This window comes from Geotrypetes seraphini, chromosome 3 (genome assembly GCF_902459505.1).
Source record: "Geotrypetes seraphini chromosome 3, aGeoSer1.1, whole genome shotgun sequence".
Lineage (NCBI taxonomy): Eukaryota > Metazoa > Chordata > Amphibia > Gymnophiona > Dermophiidae > Geotrypetes > Geotrypetes seraphini.
This window is the reverse complement of record NC_047086.1, coordinates 314,170,170-314,195,035: the sequence shown is the minus strand read 5'-3', so window position 1 is coordinate 314,195,035 and position 24,866 is coordinate 314,170,170. Positions and strand designations below refer to the sequence as shown.

At 43.5% G+C, this 24,866-nt stretch overlaps 1 protein-coding gene across 8 annotated transcripts in view; it reads left to right on the top strand.

The window, feature by feature from the left end:
• ANKEF1 (ankyrin repeat and EF-hand domain containing 1) overlaps positions 1–24,866 on the top strand; it is a 174,968-nt gene that overhangs the window by 63,110 nt on the left and 86,992 nt on the right. For 5 of the 8 annotated variants that reach the window (XM_033939561.1, XM_033939562.1, XM_033939563.1 and 2 more), the window contains exon 3: positions 16,099–16,298. The exons of 1 other annotated variant lie outside the window; for it this stretch is intronic. In XM_033939561.1, the coding sequence (XP_033795452.1) occupies positions 16,099–16,298 (200 nt within the window). Of the gene's footprint in view, positions 1–16,098; positions 16,299–17,649; positions 17,756–24,866 lie in introns of those variants that run through there. 2 more of the 8 variants (XM_033939567.1, XM_033939565.1) reach the window with 2 other exon arrangements.

Below are 24,866 nucleotides of genomic sequence, written 5' to 3'. Positions count from 1 at the left end.
ATCACTATATCCAACTCATCTTCACATCACAGTTTCTAGATCCAGAATCTTTTTTCCCATACTTCAAGCATTAGTATATATAATACTCCTCCAAAATTCACAGGGGTTCCGTTCCAGGAACACCTGCGAATTTAAAAAACCATAAATTCAGTTTAGGAGCTGATTGAAGGCAGGAGAGGGCAGCTGGGTTGCCGGCGGGTGCTAAAGATCATTCTCAATATTTTCCAACTGCCTCTTCCTGGTACTAAAGTCAGGCTACACCAATCAGGAGCTGCTTTGACACACCAGATAGAAACATAGAAACATAGAAATAGACGGCAGATAAGGGCCACGGCCTATCTAGTCTGCCCACCCCAATGACCCTCCCCTACCTTTCTCTGTGAATAGATCCCACGTGTCTATCCCATTTGGCCTTAAAATCAGGCACGCTGCTGGCCTCAATAACCTGAAGTGGAAGACTATTCCAGCGATCAACCACCCTTTCAGTGAAAAAGAATTTCCTGGTGTCCCCGTGCAGTTTCACGCCCCTGATTTTCCACGGATGCCCCCTTGTTGCCGTGGGACCCTTGAAAAAGAAGATATCTTCTTCCACCTCGATGCAGCCCGTGAGATACTTGAATGTCTCGATCATGTCACCCCTCTCTCTGCGTTCTTCGAGTGAGTATAGCTGCAACTTATCCAGCCGTTCCTCGTACGGGAGATCCTTGAGTCCCGAGACCATCCGGGTGGCCATTCTCTGGACCGACTCCAGTTTCAGCACATCCTTACAGTAATGCGGCCTCCAGAATTGCACACAGTATTCCAGGTGGGGCCTCACCATGGATCTATACAATGGCATAATGACTTCAGGCTTACGGCTGACGAAACTCCTGCGTATGCAACCTATGATTTGCCTTGCCTTGGATGAAGCTTGCTCCACTTGATTGGCAGTCTTCATGTTCTCACTGATTGGTGTAGCCTGACTTTAGTACCAGGAAGAGGCGGTTGGAAAATACCATGAATTACTGAGTCCGCGATTTGCAAACCGCAGTTGTGGGGGTTTACTGTACTGCTTTCCAGACATTGCCCCTATCACATCTGTGTAGAAGTATTCAGTGATTTACTTACCTGAGGGCTTATACTCACCTGGGGAGGAAGAATTTTCAATGAGGGGATTGTCAAGCTCATCTCCCGGTCTCAAAAATGCTTGTACATCAACAGGGATTATATTGAAAAGTAGTTTGACATATTTTCACTGTAATTAGAAAGTTTTTGAGTTACAATAAATTGTTATGAGTTTACAACAAAATGATTCTTTCTTTAAAAATGGCCCTCATATTTTTAGAGGGACTTGGAAAAGCCCCTTATGAACCCTTACAGGAGGCCTCCCTCATGGATCTGACAGTCAAAACAATCTTCTTGGTGGCAGTTACTTCTGCCAGGAGAGTCTCACAATTGCAGGCCCTATCGTGCAGAGAGCCTTAGCTCAGGATTACGGAAGTGGGAGTGACGTTGTATAGTGTTCCTTCCTTACCGAAGGTCATTTCAGCATTTCATGTCAACCAAGAGGTTAAACTACCAACATTTTACCCCACAGGGTCTAAGAAGAAAGACAAGGCCTTAAAGATTTTGGATGTCAGGAGCATCCTATTGTATTACCTGGAGGTGACCAATGAGTTTCATTTCTTAGATCATCTTTTCATGTTAACCAGTCAGGCGAGATGAGGCAGACCCACTTCCAAGGCCATCATCTCTAGATGGATTCATAGAGGTACTGTATATTCTCTGCATACATTGGTTGTGGCAAACAGCCACCTATCTTATTGAAGACACATTCAACAACTCCTGAGCAAAAGCAAGGGCAATTCCTCCTAAGGAGATTTATAGATCAGTGACCTTGTCCTCCCTTCATAATTTCACCAAATTCCACAGGGTGGACTTATCGGCACAGGAGAATGCCACTTTTGGGTCCTCAGTACTATGTACAGGCTCATCTCTCTCATTCTAGACTTTGGGGACTGCTTAGATACATCTCTATGGTTCAGCATACCATCTCTATTGCATTGGAAAAAGAGATTAGGTTCTTAAATTGATAATATATTTTCCAGTAGGTAGGAGTGGTATGCTGAGCTCCCTTCCCAGCAATTTATCTGATGTGCCTGCTTTCTGACCCAAGCTTAATGGTCATCTCCATAGCTAGGAGTTTACTGTCAGTCAAACTACAGGATTTTGAAGATTCTGTGCATATGATTACAAGGGAGGAATGGTTGAGCTACATATATGTTTGGGCTGTTTGTTTCTTTTTTAACTTGTATTTTCTTACATTAATTGATCCTCTCAGAGGTTTGTTAATGTTTTAATTACATTACTGTTCATTTAGTGTTGTTTTAAAATTCATCTGAGCTAATTCAGAGAATTCCCTCTACCCCTCCGTCTCCTGTCTTCTTCTGTAGGGCTGTCACCAGCTTTGGTACAAACTGAAGGGGGCGGCAGAGACCATGGAGAAATAGGAAGAGTTGAAAAGCTGTGATTGACATTTTCTGCAGTATGCTTGCTCACATGCGTGGACAACTGTATGGTTCAGCACACCATCTCTATCTACTGGAAAATATATTATCAAGGTAAGAACCTAATGTCTTTTACTAAGGGTCTCACTATGATGTCAGTATTTAGAAGTGTGACTGCTGTTTAACTTTTAAAGTGTTTTGTTACTGAAGATTAGTACGTGTTTATTAGCATTAGGGCCTATAGCAATAAAACGGGTCTTGTGGCTGATAATATGCACTAATCTTTAGTAAAAGACCCCCTAAATGATTTACTTAAATGATAAAGGGCTCTTTTTATAAAGCTGCAGTAGAGGTTTCAGCCGCAGGCTAGCGAGGTAAATGCTCTGAAGTTCATAGGAATTCTATGAGCATCAGAGCATTTACCTCACCAGTCTACGGTAGAAACCTCTACTACAGCTTTGTAAAAGCCAGTGAAAGTTAAGGGTATTTTAAAAGGTTTTATTTTTAGTTAGATCAGGGGTGTCAAACTCAATCACATAAGGGGCCGAAATCTGAAAAAAGGCTAAGTCGTGAGATGAATTTTTAATTAAGATACTTAGGGGTCTTTTTATTAAGGTACGCTAACCGATTTAGCACGCGCTAAATGTGCATCTTAATAAAAGGACCCCTAAGTGACTAAAGCTTAGTCTTAGTAGAAGTAAAGAGTTACAACGTCTCTGACCCCACACTGGCTCTGTGGTGTAAACAAAATAAATAAAAAAGACTTCCTCTCTCTGTTAGGTCCTAGTTCACGCTTGCTGTCTAACACCAGCTCTGGCAGGATACGCATTTCAAATCTGACATATTGTAATCACAAAACAGAAAATAAAATTATTTTTTCTACCTTTTGTTGGTCCCAGGCTCTGGTTGTCTTCTGACAACTTGCTTGTCAGGGTCTTCTGCCCATTTGTCATTTTCTTCTTTCTCCGTGCTAACCATCCATCTTCCATCTCTGTCCTCCCCTTCCATTTCCCTTTCCCTCCCCTGAGCTCTGGCATCTTTCCTTTTTTCCATCTCCATCCCCGCAGATGCAACGATGGATGCCCACCATCCCCAGATCCTCCATCTCTCCTTTTCTCAACTACCCTTTCATCCAGCATCTCTCCCTCCTTCCCCACCACCCCAGGGTCCACCTTTCTCTTCCCAACTACCCTCCTATCCAGTATCTCCATCCCCTCCTCCACACCATCCCTTGTATCAAACTTCTCTCCCTTTCTGTTCCTTCTCTCCCTCTATCCCATTGTCAACCATCTCTCTCCCTCTCCTCTGTTTTATTTCTTCCCTACCCCACTCCACCCTCTCCTCAGTCTGAGATATGCACATCTGCCCCCCCCCCCCCTTCTTTCCCTCTGGGTACTTCTACACCAAGGCCCGCTCCCCCCCCCCATCCTGAAGGCCTGCATGTTTTCCCCCTTATTCTTCCTGGTCTCACCTTCAGATTTGGCCTGCCGTTCCTACCCTTCCTCCATCCCGGCTTTCTGGTCTCCTCTTCAAAGCAGCCTGCTGAGGATCACCGACCACCTGTAGCGAACCTCGCAGGCTGCCATCGACCTCGGTGACACATTCCCTCTGCCATGGTTCTGCCCCTCCTTTGACATAGGGGATTGCGGCAGAGGGAACGTGCTACCAAGGTTCGCTACAGCCGGCCGGCGATCCTCAGCAGCCTGCTTTGAAGAGGAGATCAGGAAGCCAGGATGGAGGGAGGACCAGGCGAAAGCAGACACGAGTGATGAGCAGCAGCAGCGGCAGCGGTTTGTGCTGGCGGGCCAGATTAAGTATAAAATGGAAAATATCTGGTGGGCCAACTTTTAATACACCTTGGGTCAGATATTGACATGTCTGAGTTAGATGTATTTTCAGCATCACTATCTCAGGAAACTGTATTTGAAAATCTTCATTTGGATTTAAACTTGTAGGCTTGAAGTATGGAGGGAAATTTTATAATGTAAACCAAAATAAAGGGGACAGATTGGGTATTTTCTATGATTGTTATACTCTCTGTCTGATCAAGTTAGACTGCAGGTTTATTTTATGTATTTCCCCTGATACAGCATATGTGAAACAGGGGCCCTTGTCAAGACTTTGCCTGTTGTATTAAAAGATGCCTTGAAATTTTCCAACTATTGAAAGATGCCTTCAAAGTTCAGATGTTGGGAGTTCCAAGACCGACTTGAAAGCTGCATATATCATTAATAAATTAATTGTTTTTGAACACTGAAAAAATATTTAAAAATTAATTGCTTTTGATGTAAACATTAAATAACAATAGATTAAAAAAAATATTTCAAAAAAATGTATGATCTACTATATGGAGTTTTTTTCTGATCCATTATGCTGGTTTTGATTAAGGGGTGAATAAGAATTGCCAACTGGGACAGACCAAAGGTCCATCAAGCCTAGTATCCTGTTTTCAACAGTGGCCAATCCAGGTTCCAAGTACATCCCAAGTAGTAAAACAGATTTTATGCTGCTTTTCCTAGAAATAAGCAGTGGATTTCCCCAAGTCATATGAATAATGGCTTATGGGCGTCTCTTTTAAGAAATTTATCCAAACCTTTTTTAAACCCTGCAAACTAACCGATTTCACCACATTCTCCGGCAATGAATTCCAGAGTTTAATTACATGTTGAGTGAAGAATTTTTTTTTCTCCAGTTTGTTTTAAATCTACCACTTAGTAGCTTCATCAGATGTCCCCTAGTCCTAGTATTTTTGGAAAAAGTGAACAAGCAATTCACATCTACCCTTTCCACTCCACTCAGTATTTTATAGACCTCTATCATATCACTCCTGAGCAGTCTGTTCTCCAAGCTAAAGAGCCCTAGCACTTTAGCCTTTCCTCATAGGGAAGTGGTCCCATCTTTTTTTTATAATTTTCATCACCCTTCTCTGTACTTTTTCTAATTCGGTTATATCTTTATTGAGATATGATAACCAGAATTGCACACAGTATTAGAAGTGTAGCTGTACCACAGATACAAGGGCATTATAACGTTTTCATCTTTATTTTCCATTGCTTTCCTGATAATTCCTAACATTCTATTTGCTTTCTTAGCTGCTGCCATTGCACATTGAGCTGAGGGTTTCAATGTATCCTCAAAGATGACACCTAGATCCTTTTCCTGGGCAGTGAGTCCTAATGTGGAATCCTGCATCACGTAGCTATCATTTGGGTTCCTCTTTTTCATATACATCACTTTACACTTACTCACATTAAATATCATAAACATTCTATGTTGACTGAAGAAACTGATCTTTATTCTTTGACAAGGTATGATGTAGTGCCATTATAGAGCCTATAGTATCTATTGCTGAGTGGAACAAATTTACACCAGTTTGAGGCAGAAATTAAAAAAAATAGCAAGATCCTTGGCTGCCCAACTGAATATTATCTTTCATAGAATTCTAGCAATGTGCAATGAAATATTGGTTTCTTTCTTGAGGCACATTGTAAATTTATCATTGACTAAAGGGAATTGTTGGATAGAAGGAAGCAATAACTACGTTAATCAGAAAAAAAGAACAAAGCTAGTCAAGTGGAGTACAGTGATGTTAAACCTATTTCAAACATGTCCTTTTTGGCAAAAATTTTGGAAAGAGTTGTTCTGATGCAGTTAAATGATTACTTGGTGAAGAGCGAGGTATTATACCCACGTCAGTCAGCCTATAGGAGTAATCATAATGCAGAATCTTTGATATTAGACTTTGTTGATGACATTTTGGTAAAAATGGAAAGAGGGCTAGATGTTTTGTGGATGCAACTTGATTTAACTGCAGCATTTGATACAGTTTCCACATCATAAGTTGTTGACTTAACTTAAAGATGCTGAAGTTGGATCTTCGGTATTACATTGGTTTGTGTCCTATTTTTCCAACAGGTCTTTACTATGTCTTAGAAAAATCAATTGTCATCAAAGGGCATATTGAGATCTGGAGTTCTGCAGGGATCTTTGCTATATACCCTGTACTCTGTAATTTGTGCCTCTGGCAAGGCTACTTGATGCTTGGAAGGATACTTTCCACTTTTTCACGGATGATGTTCAGTTACTCTTCTTTATAGGTGAAGATCATGATCAAGCTATCAGTGATATAAATAGAAAATTAAATCAATTGAACAATTGGTTTATAGAGCACAACTTGGTTCTTAATATCGAAAAAAACATCAGCGATGTGGATCTCTTGTGGACAAACAGCATTGTGAGCCTTTCCTGAGATCCAGGGTTCAGGGTTCAGAATTAACAGTATTGGGTGTTCACTGTGACTCATTTGAGCTTTAGTCCTCAAAATAATTATGTTGTAAAGACAAGTTTTTACCAATTGCAAATGTTGCATCAACTAAAACGATCCTTGAACAGAAAAACTGACACATGCTTTCATATCAAATAGGTTGGATTACTCAAATACTCTCTAGGATTAAGTCAGGCCAATGTACATCGTTGGTTTAAAATTCTGCCATAAGGCTTTTAACAGGTAGCAAAACAATAGATCATATAAACTTCATTGGTTACCTATAGACCAACGCATTAAGTTCAACTTATTTGTATAGTATTCAAGACATAGCATTTGAAATCTCCATTGTATTTGGCAAATAAATTGGTAAGATATAGTCAACAGACATCCTTACGCTCTTCTAGCAAAGAGCTGTTTTCATTGCCAGGTTTAGGTATCATAAAGTTGTCTCTCACGAGAAGCAGAGCCTTTTCTTATGTAGGTCCTGTGTTATGGAATTCTTTGAGAAATTCTTTGATGGTTTGTTATATTTGTCATTTCATAAGCTGTTGAAAACAGAATTATTTCAGCAATATTATGGAAGCAAACTATGATTATAGGATTTATCAATGATTGACTTGATTCTGTTAATTTAAACTATTGTTTTATTATTTTTTTAAAAAAATAGATTTCATAGCATATTTTAATAAGATTTTTATTGTACAACACTACCATATTTTCACGCATATAACGCGCGCGCTATACACGATTTTACAAACCGAGCATAACCATGTGCGTTATATGCGTGAGCGCGTTTTACAATTTGTTTTTTACATTGCTGGTTCCCCCCCACCGACGTCCGATTCATCCCCCAGCCCCCCCACACCGTTTGCGGTGGAGAAGCAGCCTATTGTGGGTTCGCGATGCCAGTGAGCTCTGCGCTGCTTCCTCTGACGCGGTTCCGCCCCTTCTCTGACATCAGAGAAGGGGTGGGACCGCGGCAGAGGAAGCAGCGCAGGGCTCACTGGCATCGCGAACCCACGGTAGGCTGCTTCTCCACCGCAAACGGTGCGAGGGGGCTGGGGAATGAATCGGACGTCGGGGGGGGTGCGAGAGGTCCTTCAGGGTGGGGGGGGGCCAGCGGTCCTTCGGGGTGGGGCATCAGGCTTTCAGGGTGGGGTGGGCCTTCAAGGGGGGACAGGACTTCAAGGGGGACAGGCAGACCTTTAAGGGGGGGACAGGACTTCAAGGGGGGACAGGCAGACCTTTAAGGGGGACAGGACTTCAGGGGGGACAGGCAGACCTTTAAGGGGGGACAGGACTTCAAGGGGGGTCAGGCAGACCTTTAAGGGGGGGACAGGACTTCAAGGGGGACAGGACTTCAGGGGGGGACAGGACTTCAAGAGGGGACAGGCAGACCTTTAAGGGGGGACAGGACTTCAAGAGGGGACAGGAAGACCTTTAAGGGGGGACAGGACTTCAGGGGGGGACAGGACTTCAAGGGGGGACAGGCAGACCTTTAAGGGGCGACAGGACTTCAGGGGGGGGACAGGACTTCAAAGGGGGACAGGCAGACCTTTAAGGGAGGACAGGACTTCAGGGGTGGGGGGGGGGCAGTGTGGTTAGGAGAAGCCAAAGGGGGTGAAAAAGCTATAAAATAAACCCACCAGCGTGTCAATGTGTTGAGAGGAAGAGGTGGTCTGGGAAATTCTGCTGAGCAAACTCCGGGCCCATTTCCCCCCCCCCCCCCCCCAGTTAGTCCACTCCACTCAACTGGTTCACACACTGAGTGGGTCTTTGGGTGTTGTGCCTGGTTAGTTGTTTTGGGATCTCTTCTAGTGGTTTGTCAGTGTCTCCTTCTGGTCCAAGGAAGGAAACTTTGTTAACCTTAGCATTGACCTTCAGAATATGTTTGTAACAGCGCTGCTTGTGCGGCATTAGGCTATGTAGTGATCGAAAGAAAAAACCAGACCTTTGCACATTTTTGCACTATATGAGAAGATTCACATTTCCTTCACAGCTACCGGTAAGTCCTTGTGAAGTTACCTTGTTCTTTCTGTATTTGACATCTAGCAAGGTCTCTGTTTGGAAGGAAAGATCTAAGCTTAAAAATGAAGTGGCCAGAAGTTATGGTAAAAGCAGATAGCGTTGCTGATTTTAAGAAAGGTTTGGACAAATTCCTGGAGGAAAAGTCCATAGTTTGTTATTAAGACATGGGGGAAGTACCGGTATCTGCTTGCCCTGGATCGGTAGCATGGAATGTTGCTACTCTTTGGGTTTTGACCAGGTACTAGTGACCTGGATTACGGTAGCTACCATGAGAATGGGCTACTGGGCATGATGGACCATTGGTCTGACCCAGTTAGGCTATTCTTATGTTCTCATCTGTAGGGGCCTTTGTTTTCACTTCTTATTTTAATGTATTTTTTTTCTGGGAACTTATCAGTGTTTTTTATAATGGGAACAAAAATGGAAGAGAATTACCGTAATGTGTGTGGAATGGGGGAGGGGGGGTAACTACCGTAATTTCTTCAGCTAAATAATTCAATCCACCTCAACCACCTCAACCAGACATAGAATTCACGCACCATTCACACACCCTCCAACCAAAAACGTCAAAAGAAAAAAACTGTTCATTCTTATAAACTACCATATAACTTTTAATCTAGAGTTAGTGAGTATGAATTCAGCAACAAGAACAGAAATCACATGTTCATTCTTATAAACAATAACATTTACCGGTAATCTAGATCAAACGAAGTATCGAGGACAAAATAATCTAAATAGTTACTGTAATTACGGTAAAGTTGTAAATAAACAAAGTTTACTGGTTTATTCAGTCATCATCACAGTCATCTGAATCGTTGAATCCATCAAAATCTGAATTGTCATCATCTTCATTAAATAAAGTGAGTACAGCCTGCAGACGATCCTCGTTTATTTCCGAAGTGATATCGTCATCGTCGTCGTCATCATCGCTGATATCCGTGTTATTGCCTCCTTCCGCTGCATGATTACCGGTAGTAGTGTCATTGTTTTCATAAACAATGCCCGCTTTTCTAAATCCGTTTCGAATAGTATCTGGTGTTATTTTATCCCATGCTGAAGCCACCCACTTGCAGACTTCTGTGAAAGTTGCCCGCTTCAGCCGCCCCACGGGTGTGTACTCGTGCGTGCCGCTCTGCATCCACTCCTCCCACTCCTTTCTAACAAAAGTCTTGAATGGATGATTCACTGCGATGTCAAGTGGCTGCAGCTTACACGTCAGGCCTCCAGGTATCACAGCGACGTGGGCACCAGTAGAATTAATGTAGGCCTGAACATTTTTTTCTTTGTGGGCAGCCATGGCATCAAAAATTAACAAGGATTTTTTTGAAAAAAATCCACCCTGTCTTGCCCTAAAGCATTTATCTACCCACAATCTCATTACGTCGCAGTCCATCCATCCCTTCTTGTTGCAATGCACAACCACATTGGTGGGCAGTTTTTCACGGGGCATAGTGACCTTTTGAAAATGACCATGGGCTTTAACTTAACCCCGCTAGCTGAGCAACCAAGAACTACTGTAAAACACGTTATTTCATGCCCAGTTGTGGTGATGGCAACAGATTTAGTACCTGTGGGGGCTATGGTTCTTGTCGCTGGAATGTCGAATGCCATTGGAATTTCATCCATGTTGATGACGTCCTTTGCAGTGATGACAAGTTCAGATATTTCTTTGGCGACAAAGTCACGGAAATCGATCAATTTTTGCTTCCAGTCATCCTGAAGTCGCTGGCCAACAGTTGTTCTCATTCGAACCGATAGTCGGTTTCTTTTCATAAATTTCGAGATCCATGTGAAGCCAGCTTTGAAGTCGGGTATTCCTCTTCCATTGGCAAGTAGTTTTGCCTTCATCTGAATTGCAACGGTAGAGACTGATTGATTTTGCTCCCTTCTCCCCAGAATCCACTGCTTCAAGCCATCCTCCAGCTGAGGCCATTTTGGTTTGGCCCCACGACGTGCCCGTTTTCGCGAATTGCATTTCTCCAGTTCCTTTTTATCTTTTCTCCATTCACACACCGATGTTTCTCCAACATCGAACTCTCTCGCTGTGGCCCGGTTGCCTATTTCCTCAGCCTTCGCAACGACTTTAAGCTTAAAGTCCGCTGTATATGACTTTCGTCTCATTCCTGGCATTATGGCGTTTTAGAAAAAACTTTACCGGTAAATTTAAATTTAATCGATAAACTCTACTAGATAAATGCAGAATACCAATCTGAAGAGATAAAAATTAAAATGTGGGCTCTACATGCAGCACTAATGATCTTTTATAGGCTTACCCAATGGCTGGGATGCTGTTGTATAGGCAAAATACTATTCAATGGGTCACTGGGCCAATTACAAGGCCAGATAGACAACAGAATGGGATGAGGGGGGACACGGCCACGGTGATCAAAAGCACGCCGCGACAAAGGCCCGCCTCGGTGACAGGTCAAAAGTGCGCTGCGACAAAAGCGTGCTGACAACCCGGCGCAGAAAACTGAGCGCAAGCATGCTCAGACCATCTTCTTTGTCTGTAGATGGTCTGCGCATGCTTACAGAGCTGGGAGCAGGGCGGCGAGTCGGGGCAGCAATACAGGAGCAGGGCGGCGATTCGGGGAAGAGCGGCGAGAGGAGAGTCGGGGCAGCAAGACATGAGCAGGGCGGCGATTCGGGGCAGAACGGCGAGAGGAGAGTCGGGGCAGCAAGACATGAGCAGGGCTGCGATTCGGAGCAGAGCGGCGAGAGGAGAGTCGGGGCAGCAATACAGGAGCAGGGCGGCGATTCGGGGAAGAGCGGCGAGAGGAGAGTCGGGGCAGCAAGACATGAGCAGGGCGGCGATTCGGGGTAGAGCGGCGAGAGGAGAGTCGGGGCAGCAAGACAGGAGCAGGGCAGTGATTTGGGGCAGAACGGCGAGAGGAGAGTCGGGGCAGCAAGACATGAGCAGGGCGGCGATTCGGAGCAGAGCGGCGAGAGGAGAGTCGGGGTAGCAAGACAGAAGCAGGGCGGCGATTCGGGGCAGAGCAGCGAGAGGAGAGTCGGGGCAGCAAGACATGAGCAGGGCGGCGATTCAGGGCAGAGCGGCGAGAGGAGAGTCAGGGCAGCAAGACAGGAGCAGGGTGGTGATTCGGGGCAGAGCGGCGAGAGGAGAGTCAGGGCAGCAAGACATAAGCAGGGCGGCGATTCGGGGCAGAGCGGCGAGAGGAGAGTCGGGGCAGCAAGACAGGAGCAGGGTGGCGATTCGGGGCAGAGCGGCAAGAGGAGAGTCGGGGCAGCAAGACATGAGCAGGGCGGCGATTCGGGGCAGAGCGGCGAGAGGAGATTCGGGGCAGCAAGACAGGAGCAGGGGGGCGATTCGGGGCAGAGCAGCGAGAGGAGAGTCGGGGCAGCAAGACATGAGCAGGGCGGCGATTCGGGGCAGAGCGGCGAGAGGAGAGTCGGGGCAGCAAGACATGAGCAGGGCGGCGATTCGGGGCAGAGCAGCGAGAGGAGAGTCGGGGCAGCAAGACATGAGCAGGGCGGCGATTCGGGGCAGAGCAGCGAGAGGAGAGTCGGGGCAGCAAGACATGAGCAGGGCGGCGATTCGGGGCAGAGCGGCGAGAGGAGAGTCGGGGCAGCAAGACATGAGCAGGGCGGCGATTCAGGGCAGAGCGGCGAGAGGAGAGTCGGGGCAGCAAGACAGGAGCAGGGCGGTGATTTGGGGCAGAGGGCAGGGCGGCGAGAGGAGAGTCGGGATGGCAATGCGCGGTATACGCGTGTGCGCGCTATATGTCAATTTATTTACATAAATGTTGTTTTCCCGCGCGCTATACCTGGATGCGCGTTTCACACGGGTGCGCGTTATATGCGTGAAAATACGGTAAATACTTATGTCAATAGCACTAAATCAAATAATAAATCCAATGTAATCCAATCATCAGCCATTTTGATACCCAGTCTCGCTGTCTCCCAAGTTCCTCTTGCAATTTTTCATAATCCTCTTATGATTTAATAACTTTGAACAACTTTGTGTCATCAGCAAATTTTAATTATTTCACTTATATTCCCATCTCTAGATCATTGATAATATGTTAAAAAGCAGCAGTCCCAGCACAGACGCCTGGGAAACCCCACTATTTACCCTTCTCCATTGAGAATATTGACCATTTAATCCTACTCTCTGTATGTTTTCTGTCTTTCAACCTGTTCTTAATCCATAATAGAAAATTACCATCTATCCCATGACTTTCTGATTTCCTCAGAAATCTTTCATGAGGTACTTTGTCAAACGCCTTTTGAAAATCCAAATACCGTATTTCCCTGCATATAGGCTGCCCGTCTGCACAGGCTGCACCCATGTATAGGCCGCAGAGAAGGACGGCTTATGTTTAAAAAACGGAAGATAAGCCGCCCTAAGGTATTAGCCATGGCTTATCTTCCGGTACCTCCCCTGCCTTTTAACATCATTCCCTCCACCCCCAGTGCCTTTATCTGAGCCCCCTGGATGGCTGACAGCGAATCTCCAATGGTCCCCTAAGATTGCTAGTTATATGTTAAGCTATGGTAATGTTTAATTTTTATTATTATTTTTGTAATGTTGTCATTGGTAGGTTACTCTCCAAAAGGATTGCTTAGACCAGGGGTGTCCAACCTTTTGGCTTTCCTGGGCTGCATCGGCCGAAAAAAATGTTTCTGAGGCCGCACAAATGCGCAAAAGCTGCAGCAAGACAGAGGAGGGAGCCGGCAAGATGGTAAACACCTGGGGGCAGCAGAGGAAAACACTGCATCACCCTCGACCGGGGCCGCACAAAATACTTCACGGGGACCTGCGGCCCTCGGCCGCAGGTTGGACACCCCTGGCTTACGCTATTTCTTAAGACCTAATTACTAACTAATTATTTTTTAGCCTTCTAATTGGTTCAAGGGCCTATAAATCAGAGATTACACCAGGGACAGGTGGGCAGGTGGGAATTAAACACTATACAAAGACTTTTTTCAACTGCTATCTGCACCCTAATCTGATCTTATGTTCTAAAATGCAACCTAAAATACTAATTTAGACTAAAATACTTTTTATATAAAACCCTAACAGAGACTAACGGCTACACTATTGCCTAAACTGATTTTGCTGACTGGGTATTTTAAATGAGGGTAATTTTATAAAACATTTTGGTGCATAAATGGCCTCTGATAAAATTAGGCCTTGCTGAACAGTATTTGTGATGCAAGCTTATGCAATAGGCTGTTTGAATGGAGTGTAGGATGTGTTGTGATATATGGATCCATTTTATAAAATATGCATGATTTATACCAGCTCTTGAGCAGATGCAGTGTCTTCACCTTTAATGTAGGTGAGATTTCTGCAGGATTTGTCTAATATTTTGTAAAGACACATATCCGCCTGCATGTCTTTATAAAATAGGTATATTCCTGCCCTGTAAACCAAGGCCACCTGTTATTAAATTTATCCATATAACTGGTTTATACATCTCCAGCAATCAGCTGATACTTAGCTGGTGGCGTTCGGCTATTCAACTCCAGGCCACGTCTGGACATTGACACTTAATTTCTAGGCATACTTAGCCAGCTAACACTTATGCGGTTAAGTGCAAAATTTAGCACTTAACTGCATAAGTTGAACTGCATAAAGATAGGAAAGCTATTTATGTGATCCAATTTATGCAGTTATCTTCTGCAGTTAAGGACCAATTCTGCCTAGGATCAACCACAAATGAACTGGTTTTGACTTAGGTGCTAACCGTGAATATTCAGCGGCATTTATCTGCTTAGGTGCCATTGAATATTTGTGGTTAACCCTGGACAAGCAATTTAAAGTGTCAAGGAGCCTCTCCAGGCCATTTAAATCACTTTGAATATCAGGCGGAAAGCACTTGTGTAGTCAGTGCTGCCGCTCATCATATGAATGCTATTCTGTGTTGGCACTTCTGCATTTAATACATGCAGGTACTTAAGCTCTTACATAACAACATAGATTTTCTAGGAAACTGCTGTCCTTGACTATATGTAAACACCAGTTGGTAGCAGCTTTGCATTGTTCACTGCTAATCCATTAAAATATTGGAGAAAAGGCATTTTGATATAGAAACCCAAATTCTTCTGTGTTGAACATATTAATTTGAAGCATCCAGTCCAAACATTTTCAAATTATTCCTATATTTAGTGGTTCTATCTTTTTAGGTGACACCACTGAATATTCGTGTATAACTTGGACCAAGTTGGAAAGTTCAAGTTGTTGTATTTGCTATTTGATTCACTCAGCTGTTTAACTTATTATGTTTTGAGGTTGAATATTGATAGTAGATGTATAAATTACACATCTTAATGGTGCCACTTCTGGAATGCACACAACTCTTCTCCTTTTCAGATGGATAATTGTGGCCTATACCAATTTATACATCCAAAACTGTCTGTTCAGATGACCTGGATTTTGCAGTTGACTGCTGCCAGTTGCATAAGTGCTTTCAAATATCAACTTGAAAGCCAGCAATATTGTAGAATAATCTCACAACATAATAAGAATTGTTAACAAGGGGAGTTGGAAATGGAGAGGGGGGAGACCGAGGAAAAGAGTGGCACAAGTTAGTAGGGGTGAAACAGAATAGGGAAGTGCATCAGTGGAGGGAGAAGGAGAGGAGTGGGCCTGGTTGAGGTAGAGGAGGACAGGAGGAGAAGAGGGGGCTGCATGGTGTTGAGTTAGGTGGTAGTTGTACTTGCCAGGGACGGAAGGCAAGTGCATCCATCCATATACCTTAAAAAAAAGTTATTATGGGAGGGAGAGGGTGAAGGAAGTACACAATGAGTGTATTTCATCTTTGGTTATGTGCTGGAGGTAAAGAATGCATTTAGAAATTTTGTGCATTCCATTCAGCAAACTTTTAAGCCTTGTGCTAGCTTTGATCCACATTATTCTATATAATGACCAAAAGAAAAACACATCTGTATGAAACAAAAGACATTTTTTAAGGTTTAACCTGCTCATTTGAGCTCCAGGTAATAACTTGGGTAGGTTACACTCTCCAGTTATTCTTATTAGTTACTGTAGATTTTGCTTACTTTACAAAAGGGACATATCCTCCTTTTAAAATAGTTTTGCTACCAACACAGATTGTGTGAGGTAAAGGGGGGTGGGGGAAGATTTTTGGAAGTAATCCGAGTTGGTATTTTCCTATGTTGAATCTCATCTTCTGGCATGTACACTGAAGTCCTACTGAGCTCAAAATTTCCACTGGTGGTTGCTTCACATTGTCGTAATGTTTTCCAACAAGTCTTTTTTCAGCAGATATTTTGCACGCACCGCTTTTATCCCTATAAATTCTTGAAACGCTGACTCTCATATTTTTCCAGGCATTTTGTTTTATTGCATTACACCAACCAAGAGGCATGCGCGCTGTGCTCATATGGTCCTAGAATTTGGCGCAGATGTTAACAACCGCAATACCGACGGCAAGCCAATCCTTGTGGCGGCATGTGAACAAGCAAGAGAGTGTAAAGAACTCTGCCTGAAATTATTGGAGAGAGGAGCTGATCCCGGTGCCATAAGCCTAGTAGGAATTTTCCTGTGTAAAATATATATTCTAAATTAATTGAAATCCCTCAATGGCAAACATGTAAATATGTCTATCTGTACAATGCCAAAAACAAAAAATTCAAAAGTTCCACAGCCAACAACTGCAGAAATCAAAACAGAATGGAACTGTAACTATGAAACTTAATAAACAATTAACTCATCTGGCATACTGTTTCATAAAAGCTTGGGTAATCTGTGGCATGGAGGAAAGGTCTCAGAAAATATGTTTATATCACATGCCAGCCTAAAGGCCATTCAGCCAATGCGAACAAAAATTTCAATCATTGGCCATCCTCCTGCCACCTTCAATCTGTGTATAAAATCACGCTCAATAATGTGCAAAATCATGAATATAATGTATAAATACTAAAAGATATTAAAAAAACTACTTATCTCAGTGGCGTCAGACAGATCATTCTAGAAACTAATTCTGATTTTGATTCTGATGAGCTTGTTTCGCGGTATCTTCTTCAGAGAATCAGAATAGACATCAAAGAACCTAAAAAAATGAAAGTACACAATTGTGAATATATACACTCACTCAACCTCAAACAATCTAACCCAACCGACACATACATTCATTCAACCTCAAATAGAAAAATATTTTATCGATGATATGACAGTGTCTACTTGTGGTATTGTGAGTGGGGGTTATGACGTTTAGGTTAGCTGTTTATGGTTATTTCATCCGCTATGGAACTTTTTTGGTGTTTGTGGCATTGAGATAATTCTATGACAGTTTTGGTTTGGTCAGTTAGGGATCAATGATGGTTGTCATTGATAGATCACCAATGATAATTATTTTTTAGACTTGTTGAAGAGTAGTTGATTTGTCAGTGTTTGATGGTCAAGTAGGATGTTATTTTGCTGTTATGCTGAGCAGCTGGAGTCATTTGATGGTATAGGTTATTTTTCTATTTGAGGTTGAATGAATATATGTGTTGGTTTGGTTAGATCAGTGGTCTCAAACTCACGACCCGGGGGCCACATGTGGCCCGCCAGGTACTATTTTGAGGCCCACGGTATGTTTATCAAAATCACAAAAGTAAAATAAAACAGTTTCTTGATCATATGTCTCTTTAGCTATAAATTACAATATTATTATTAAGACTTAGCCAAAGGAAAGATTTATAAACTATAAAGAGTTTTACCTCATGCAAAATTGTCATTTCTTTAATAAGACGTTAACTATTTTTTTTCTGCGGCCCTCCAAGTACCTACAAATCCAAAATGTGGCCCTGCAAAGGGTTTGAGTTTGAGACCACTGGGTTAGATTGTTTGAGGTTGAGTAAGTGTATATTTTCACAATTGTGCACTTCATTTTTTAGGTTCTTTGATGTCTGCTCTGATTCTCTGAAGAAGATACCGCGAAACGAGCTCGTCAGAATCAAAATCAGAATTAGTTTCTAGAATGATCTGTCTAATGCCACTGAGGTAAGTAGGTTTTTTAAATATCTTGTAGTATTTATGCATTATATTCATGATTTTGCACATTATTGAGTGTGATTTTACACACAGATTGAAGGTGACAGGAGGATGGCCAGTGATTGAAATTTTTGTCCACATTGGCTGAATGGCCTTTAGGCTGGCATGTTATATGGACATATATTCTGAGGCCTTTCCTCCATGCCACAGATTACCCAAGCTTTTATGAAACAGTATGCCAGATGAGTTAATGGTTTATTAAGTTTCATAGTTACAGTTCCATTTTGATATCTGTAGAACGCACCATAGGTGCACATTAAATATACAATTTATTCTAACCAGAATAAACAAATGAACAATTAGCTTGATGTAGACCTCTCATACACAGCCATTATGCATTATTTTGTTTGAGCTATATATCAAGGTGGTGCCTTTTGTTTAAAATAATTACTTAAACATTAGTGTTGTGCTTTATTTGGTTTTTTTTAATATTAATATTGACTGCTTGCCTATGAAATGTATCATTGTGAAGCCTTCTTTCCCATACAGAATGAACACTGTGATACAAATCACAATTACAGTCCAAAAAGGGGCCATCACATCTTCCCAGGTTCAGCCCAGCACAGAGTTTTAAAATCAAAAGGAAACATTTTTCCCCTGATAAGAGTGAGAGTCAAAGTGGGAGACAATGGAGATACTTCATCTTTCTTCTCCAAGTTCTCTGTCCTTCTCTTGCCTCTTGATAGGAATTTATCTTTTCTCCTAATGCCCCTCTTTCTGGGGTTTTTCTTTCTGCTCCCTTTCTTTAACTTTTTATGTGCGAGTGTTTTGTTTGTTTGTTTTAATTTTTTTGTGGTGAGTGACATAGGTGGCAGGAAGTCATAGAGAAAGGATACATCTTGATATACTTTGTCCTTGCATGTGTTCCTTCTGCTTTCCCATGTGCATCTTTTCCATATGAGTGTTCATTATGGGGCAGATGTTCAAAGCTGGATGTAGAAGAGCCTAACGCAAAGCCCGTATGCACTTTAAAACTTGGCTCCCAGTCAGCCCTAGCTGTTGGCCATGTGAACAGCAATGTTCATAAGAACATAAAAATGGCCTTAGTATGTCAGGCCAATGGTTCATCTAGCCCAGTATCCCATCTTCACAGAGGCCAATCCAAGTCACAAATACCTGGTAAAAACCCATATAGTAGCAGCATTCCATGTTATCGATCCAGGGCAAGCAGAGGCTCTAACAGGAATGGAGGCATAGGAACCAACTTTTCAAAATGTTTGGGAGTTCTAAACTCGGCACAAATGACCAAATCTCTATAAAAGAAATTAAAGCCTAGTGGATTGTGAACAGGCTGTCATTAAATAAAGAGCACAGACAGGGAGGCTAAAAGAAGTGCTAGGGGTTGCACTGCAAGTCCCACCAGCCTTTCTCCCTCTTCAGCCCCAACTCATTGCCACAGTTTACCATCTTACTCCCAGCCCATCTACACCATACTAACGCTACGTCTTCAGTTTACTCTGGTCCATATATAATCCAAATTCTTCCCCCTCCCAGCCAGTCCTCAATATTCCCTCATTCCTACCTAATCTATGCACACCATACACTTTTCTTTTTAAATCTTTATTGATTTTACAATCCTCAATAGTGCAATACATAAATATATCATATATAAGTCAATATAAGCACATTTAACTTTCAAATATACATAGCCAACCAATTTCTCCCCCTACCCCTACCCACCCACCTAATAATTTAATAAAACACAAAAACATAGTTACCCAAAAACTTTATCCTATTCACCATATCCTTCCATCCTCCCACCCATCCCAAGTGAACAAATTTAAAAATCAAATCATGACAGAAATAACCCCTCTCACTTCTTTTCTCTCAGACCATCTGTTCTTCCTCTTCTCATTTTCTGTTTTTCTTTCACTTCTTTCTCTCAATGCATTTAGACTTTGGTTTTGAGGGTAAAATGCTCAGTGTGCCCCCCGATAACTACTCTACTCTTCTATTCTTACTTCTCTGCTCTCTACTTCCTGTTCCTTCTCTGCTCTCTACTTCCTATTCTTGTTCAAAGTTTCCTGTATTTGTTATAAATCAGTTTAGAGGTCTCTTCCTATCTTGATTTAAGAAAACTGTTAAAGACTAAACTCTTTGATAGGCTGGTATCTTAATGCATTCTGCTTCATTTTTTCAATCAAGTTCCTTATATTCAACTTGATGTATTTTATCTGTTCTATGTATTACTTCTTTCCCTGCCATGCCGGTATTTTCTGCATTATATTTCTGTCTTTATCTGTTTTTAAGTCCATTATTCTAATTTGTATTTTATCTGTATCCCATGTATTAGCTCACCTTGTTGAGAACCGCCTAGAACTTTTTCGGTATGGTGGTATATAAGAATAAAATTATTATTATTATTATTACTTCCTCCTGACTTGCCTTGCCCCCTACTATTTCCCCCCCCCCCCCCCCCCCCCAACTAGGTTCCCTCTACCTTAGAAACATAGAAAAAGCGGCAGAAAAGGGCTATAGCCCACCAAGTCTGCCCATTCCAAGTATCCCCCCCCTGAATTTACTCCCTTAAAGATCCCACGTGAGTATCCCATTTTTTCTTAAAATCCGTTACGCTATTGGCCTTTATCACCTGGGGTGGGAGTCTGTTCCAATGGTCCACCACTCTTTCGGTGAAGAAGTACTTCCTGGGATCGCCATGAAACTTCCCTCCCCTGATTTTCAGCGGATGCCCTCTGGTGGTTGAGGGTCCCATGAGCCAGAAGATATCATCTTCTGACTCGATGCGTCCCGTGATGTACTTATACGTTTCAATCATATCTCCCCGTTCTCTTCTTTCCTCAAGTGAGTACAGCCGCAACTTCTTTAGTCTTTCTTCATACGTGAGATCCTTGAGCCCCATGACCATCCTGGTGGCCGTTCGCTGAACCGACTCGATCCTCAGCACGTCCTTTCGGTAGTGTGGGCTCCAAAACTGAACACAGTACTCTAAGTGAGGCCTCACCATGGCTCTGTACAACGGCATCATAACCCAGGTCTCCTGCTGACGAAACCTCTACGGATACACCCCATCGTTTGTCTTGCCCTGGAGGAAGCCTTCTCCACTTGATTGGCAACCTTCATATCCTCGCTAATGATCACTCCTAGATCGCGTTCCGCCGTAGTTCTAACCAAGGTCTCACCATTTAGTACATAAGTTCTACGGGGGTTTCTCCTGCCCAAGTGCATTATCTTGCATTTTTTAGCATTGAAGCCTAGCTGCCAAGTTTTTGACCATTGTTCCAGCAGTAGTAGGTCATGTGTCATATTATCAGGTAATAAGCATCTGCCTACTATGTTGCAAAGTTTGGCATCATCGGCGAACAGTGATACCCTTCCTCTAAGTCCTTTCGTCATATCTCTTATGAATAAATTGAATAGGATCGGACCCAGGACTGATCCCTGCGGCACTCCACTGATCACGTCCGATGCTTTGGGTGGGGTACCGTTTACCACCACCTTCTGAAGTCTACCGCTCAGCCAATCCCCAACCCATGTAGTTAGAATGTCTCCTAATCCCATCGATTTCAGCTTGTTCAGTAATCTTCGATGAGGGACGCTATCAAATGCTTTACTGAAGTCCAAGTATACCACGTCCAGTGACTCTCCGGCGTCCAGTTGTCTGGTAACCCAGTCAAAAAAGCTAATCAGATTAGATTGGCAGGATCTACCCCGGGTGAACCCGTGTTGGTGTGGATCACGCAGTTTTTCTTCATCTAGGATTGTGTCAATATTCTGTTTGATCAGTGTTTCCATGAGTTTACACACTATAGACGTGAGACTCACTGGTCTGTAGTTTGCTGTCTCTGTCCTGCAGCCCTTTTTGTGGAGTGGGATTACGTTGGCTGTTTTCCAGTCTAATGGGACCCTTCCTGTGCTTAGGGAAAGATTGAAAAGAACAGATAATGGTTCTGCCAGGACTTCCCTTAACTCCCTGAGCATTCTGGGGTGTAGGTTATCTGGTCCCATGGCTTTGTTTACTTTGAGTCTTGAAAGTTCGCCGTAGACACTACTGGGCATAAATTCTAAATCTTGAAACGGGTCTTTCCGGTTATCTCCCGTCTGCAGCTGTGGACCAGCTCCCAGCGCTTCGCGGGTGAACACTGAACAGAAGTATTGGTTTAGTAATTCTGCCTTCACAGAGTCTGATTCTGCAAAGTTACCGTCCGATTGCTTCAAGCGTACTATCCCATCTTTGTTTCTTTTTCTGTTGCTAATATAGCTGAAGAAAGATTTATCCCCTTTCTTAATTTTCCATGCTAGCTCTTCCTCCATTCGGAGTTTGGCCTCTCTGACTGCTGTTTTGACAGCTTTAGATCTGTCTAGATAGTCCTCTTTTGCCCCCTCTCTGCCTAAATGTTTGTAGGCGATAAAAGCGTTTCTTTTCTGTTTAACTAGGTCTGAAATTTCTTTACTGAACCATTTGGGTCTTTTGTTTCTCCTGCGTTTACTTACAGTCTTTATGTATCGGTCTGTTGCTTCGTGTAGTATGGACTTCAGAGTCAACCACATATCCTCCACATTATCAGTTTTTGGTTGTTTATGTAGTTCCTCATGGACGAAATCTCCCATGCGGTTGAAGTCTGTGCCTCTAAAGTTGAGAACCCTTGTTGCTGTGTTTGTTTTCGGGAATCCTTTCTTGAGGTTGAGCCAAACCATATTATGGTCGCTGGAGGCCAGTGTTTCTCCTACTGAGACTTCCGTGATGCTATCTCCGTTGGTGAGAACCAGGTCTAGTAACGCCTTGTCCCTGGTGGGTTCCAATACCAATTGCTTGAGATGTGCGCCCTTTATGGAGTTTAATATTCTTCTGGTGCTACCCGTAGTCGCGGAGAGTGTGTCCCAATCTGCATCTGGCATGTTGAAGTCTCCTAGCATTACAGAGTCCCCGCGCAGTGTGATATTCTCTATGTCCTCGATTAATTCCATGTCTTTGTCCTCTTGTTGCCTGGGAGGTCTATATATCACACCCAGGTATAGGCATCTTTCATTTCCTCTGGCCAGGTTCACCCAGAGGGATTCCCCAGTGTATCTAACATCTGTGATTCTGGTGGTTTTGATGCTTTCCTTAGTGTATAGCGCTACTCCTCCTCCCAATTTACCCACTCGGTCGCAGCGAAGTAGGTTGTACCCTGGTATAACCATATCCCACCCATGCGATTCCGTGAACCAGGTTTCAGATATCGCTATCACGTCAAGATCGGCATTTGTTATTTCAGTCTCTAATTCTAGAATCTTATTGCCCAAGCTGTGCGCATTAACATACATGGCCCTCCATTTCTGTGAAGAGTTTACTTTATGAGTTAGTGTGGCTCCAAAATTATCAGTGATATTTCTCCCTGAATTAATGTGGATGTCATTGGTACTTACCTTAGACTTGGTAGTGTGAGTGCGACTTGCCTCCTCAGGGTGGTTTCTTACTGCTCTGGGATATAAGTATGTACCCTCCCCCAACTTACCTAGTTTAAAGCCCTATGGAGTAGGCGGGCCAATCGATGTCCAAATACGTTTCTACCTCTTCTGGTTAGGTGGAGTCCATCTGGTCCTTGTAGTCCCTGGAGCGTCTTGCCGTGGTTTAGGAATCCAAAGTTCATTTCTCTGCACCATTCTCGGAGCCATTCATTAGTCCGTTGAATACGCTCTTCTCTAGCTCTGCCTTTGTTTCTTACTGGAAGAATTGATGAAAAGACCACCTGTGTTCCTATCTGCTTCAACTTCTTTCCCAGCGCTCCAAAATCTCTGGGTATGTTCTCTGTGGTATTTCTCGCAGTGTCGTTTGTGCCTACATGGATGAGAAACATGGGAAAATGATCATTAGGTTTTAGAATTTTGTCTAGGTTAGTGGTAATATCCTGGATCTTGGCTCCAGGGAGACAGCAGATCTCTCTTGACTGCAAATTAGGCCTGCATATTGGTCCCTCGGTGCCCCTTAGCATGGAGTCACCAATGACTACCACTCTTCGTTCCTTCCGACGGGGCTGGTCCGCGTGCTCTGGAAATGATGTTGTGAGCTGGGCATCCTCTTGAGCGTGCTCTGGAAATGATGTTGTGAGCTGGGCATCCTCTTGAGCCTCTTCTGATATTTCCTCGGTGGCTCCTTCCTGTAGGATCTGAAATCTATTTCTCAGAGTTAGCTGTGGTAATGATGAACTGCTATCCTGTTGAAGAGAAAAAGAAGAAGAGAGTGAGAATGAGGTGGGTTTATTTCGCTTGCCTGTAGAGGAGGTTACTAGCTGCCAGGGGCCTGCTTCTCCAATCATCTCCTGTATTCCAATCGTTGTGTTTAGCTCTGTAGGGTTGGGCGTGTCGAGGATGGACCTGTTGTGGGCTCTCTCTGTGAGGTGCGACAGTTCCAGGATGGCGTCGTCGATGAAGGCCTCGTCATCCCTTATGCTCCTCAGGCGCTTTACCTCCTCCCTGAGGCTCAGTAGTTCCTGTAAGATATCCTTGCCTAAGCTTCCCAGCTCCTCTGTCTGTGTTGAGACTGTAGTGCACTTTGAGGGGGGGGGGGGGAGGTCTCGATCAGCACTGAGACCTCTGCCCTCTGATCCATGTCGCTCTCTGCCTTCTGTGTACAGACCTCGACCATCCCCAGGGTCCCTCCGGATGCTGGAGTGTCGATCTTGATTGTAGCTTTGGTACTCCGTGTCCTTCCTGCCATTTCCAAGATTTATTTCTGTAAAGAGAAAGGTTGAGATGTCAGAGAGTATGTGAGGAGAAGGATGAAGATAGAGAGAGAGAGAGGTTTTTTTTTTTTTTTAATAAAATATATATAGGGTCTGAGAGGTTCAAGGGAGGACTATCTATCAAGCTAAGAGTGCAAGAAAGTGTATGGGTGTGAGAAGTGTATGGGTGTGAGAAGAAGGAAGAGGTAGAGTGTGATTGATTGAGTGGAATGAAGAGTTTAGATTAGGCCCTTCTCAAGGCCCTTCGCGAAGGCGCTCTCGTGCGCCGAACGGCTGTGCGCCGTTGGCACGCCCCCTTTTAAGGGGGAGTCCGGGCTCCGGCGCTGCTGATGACACGGCGCGGGTGGGCGGAGCTAACTCTCGCTGCTACCCGCTCC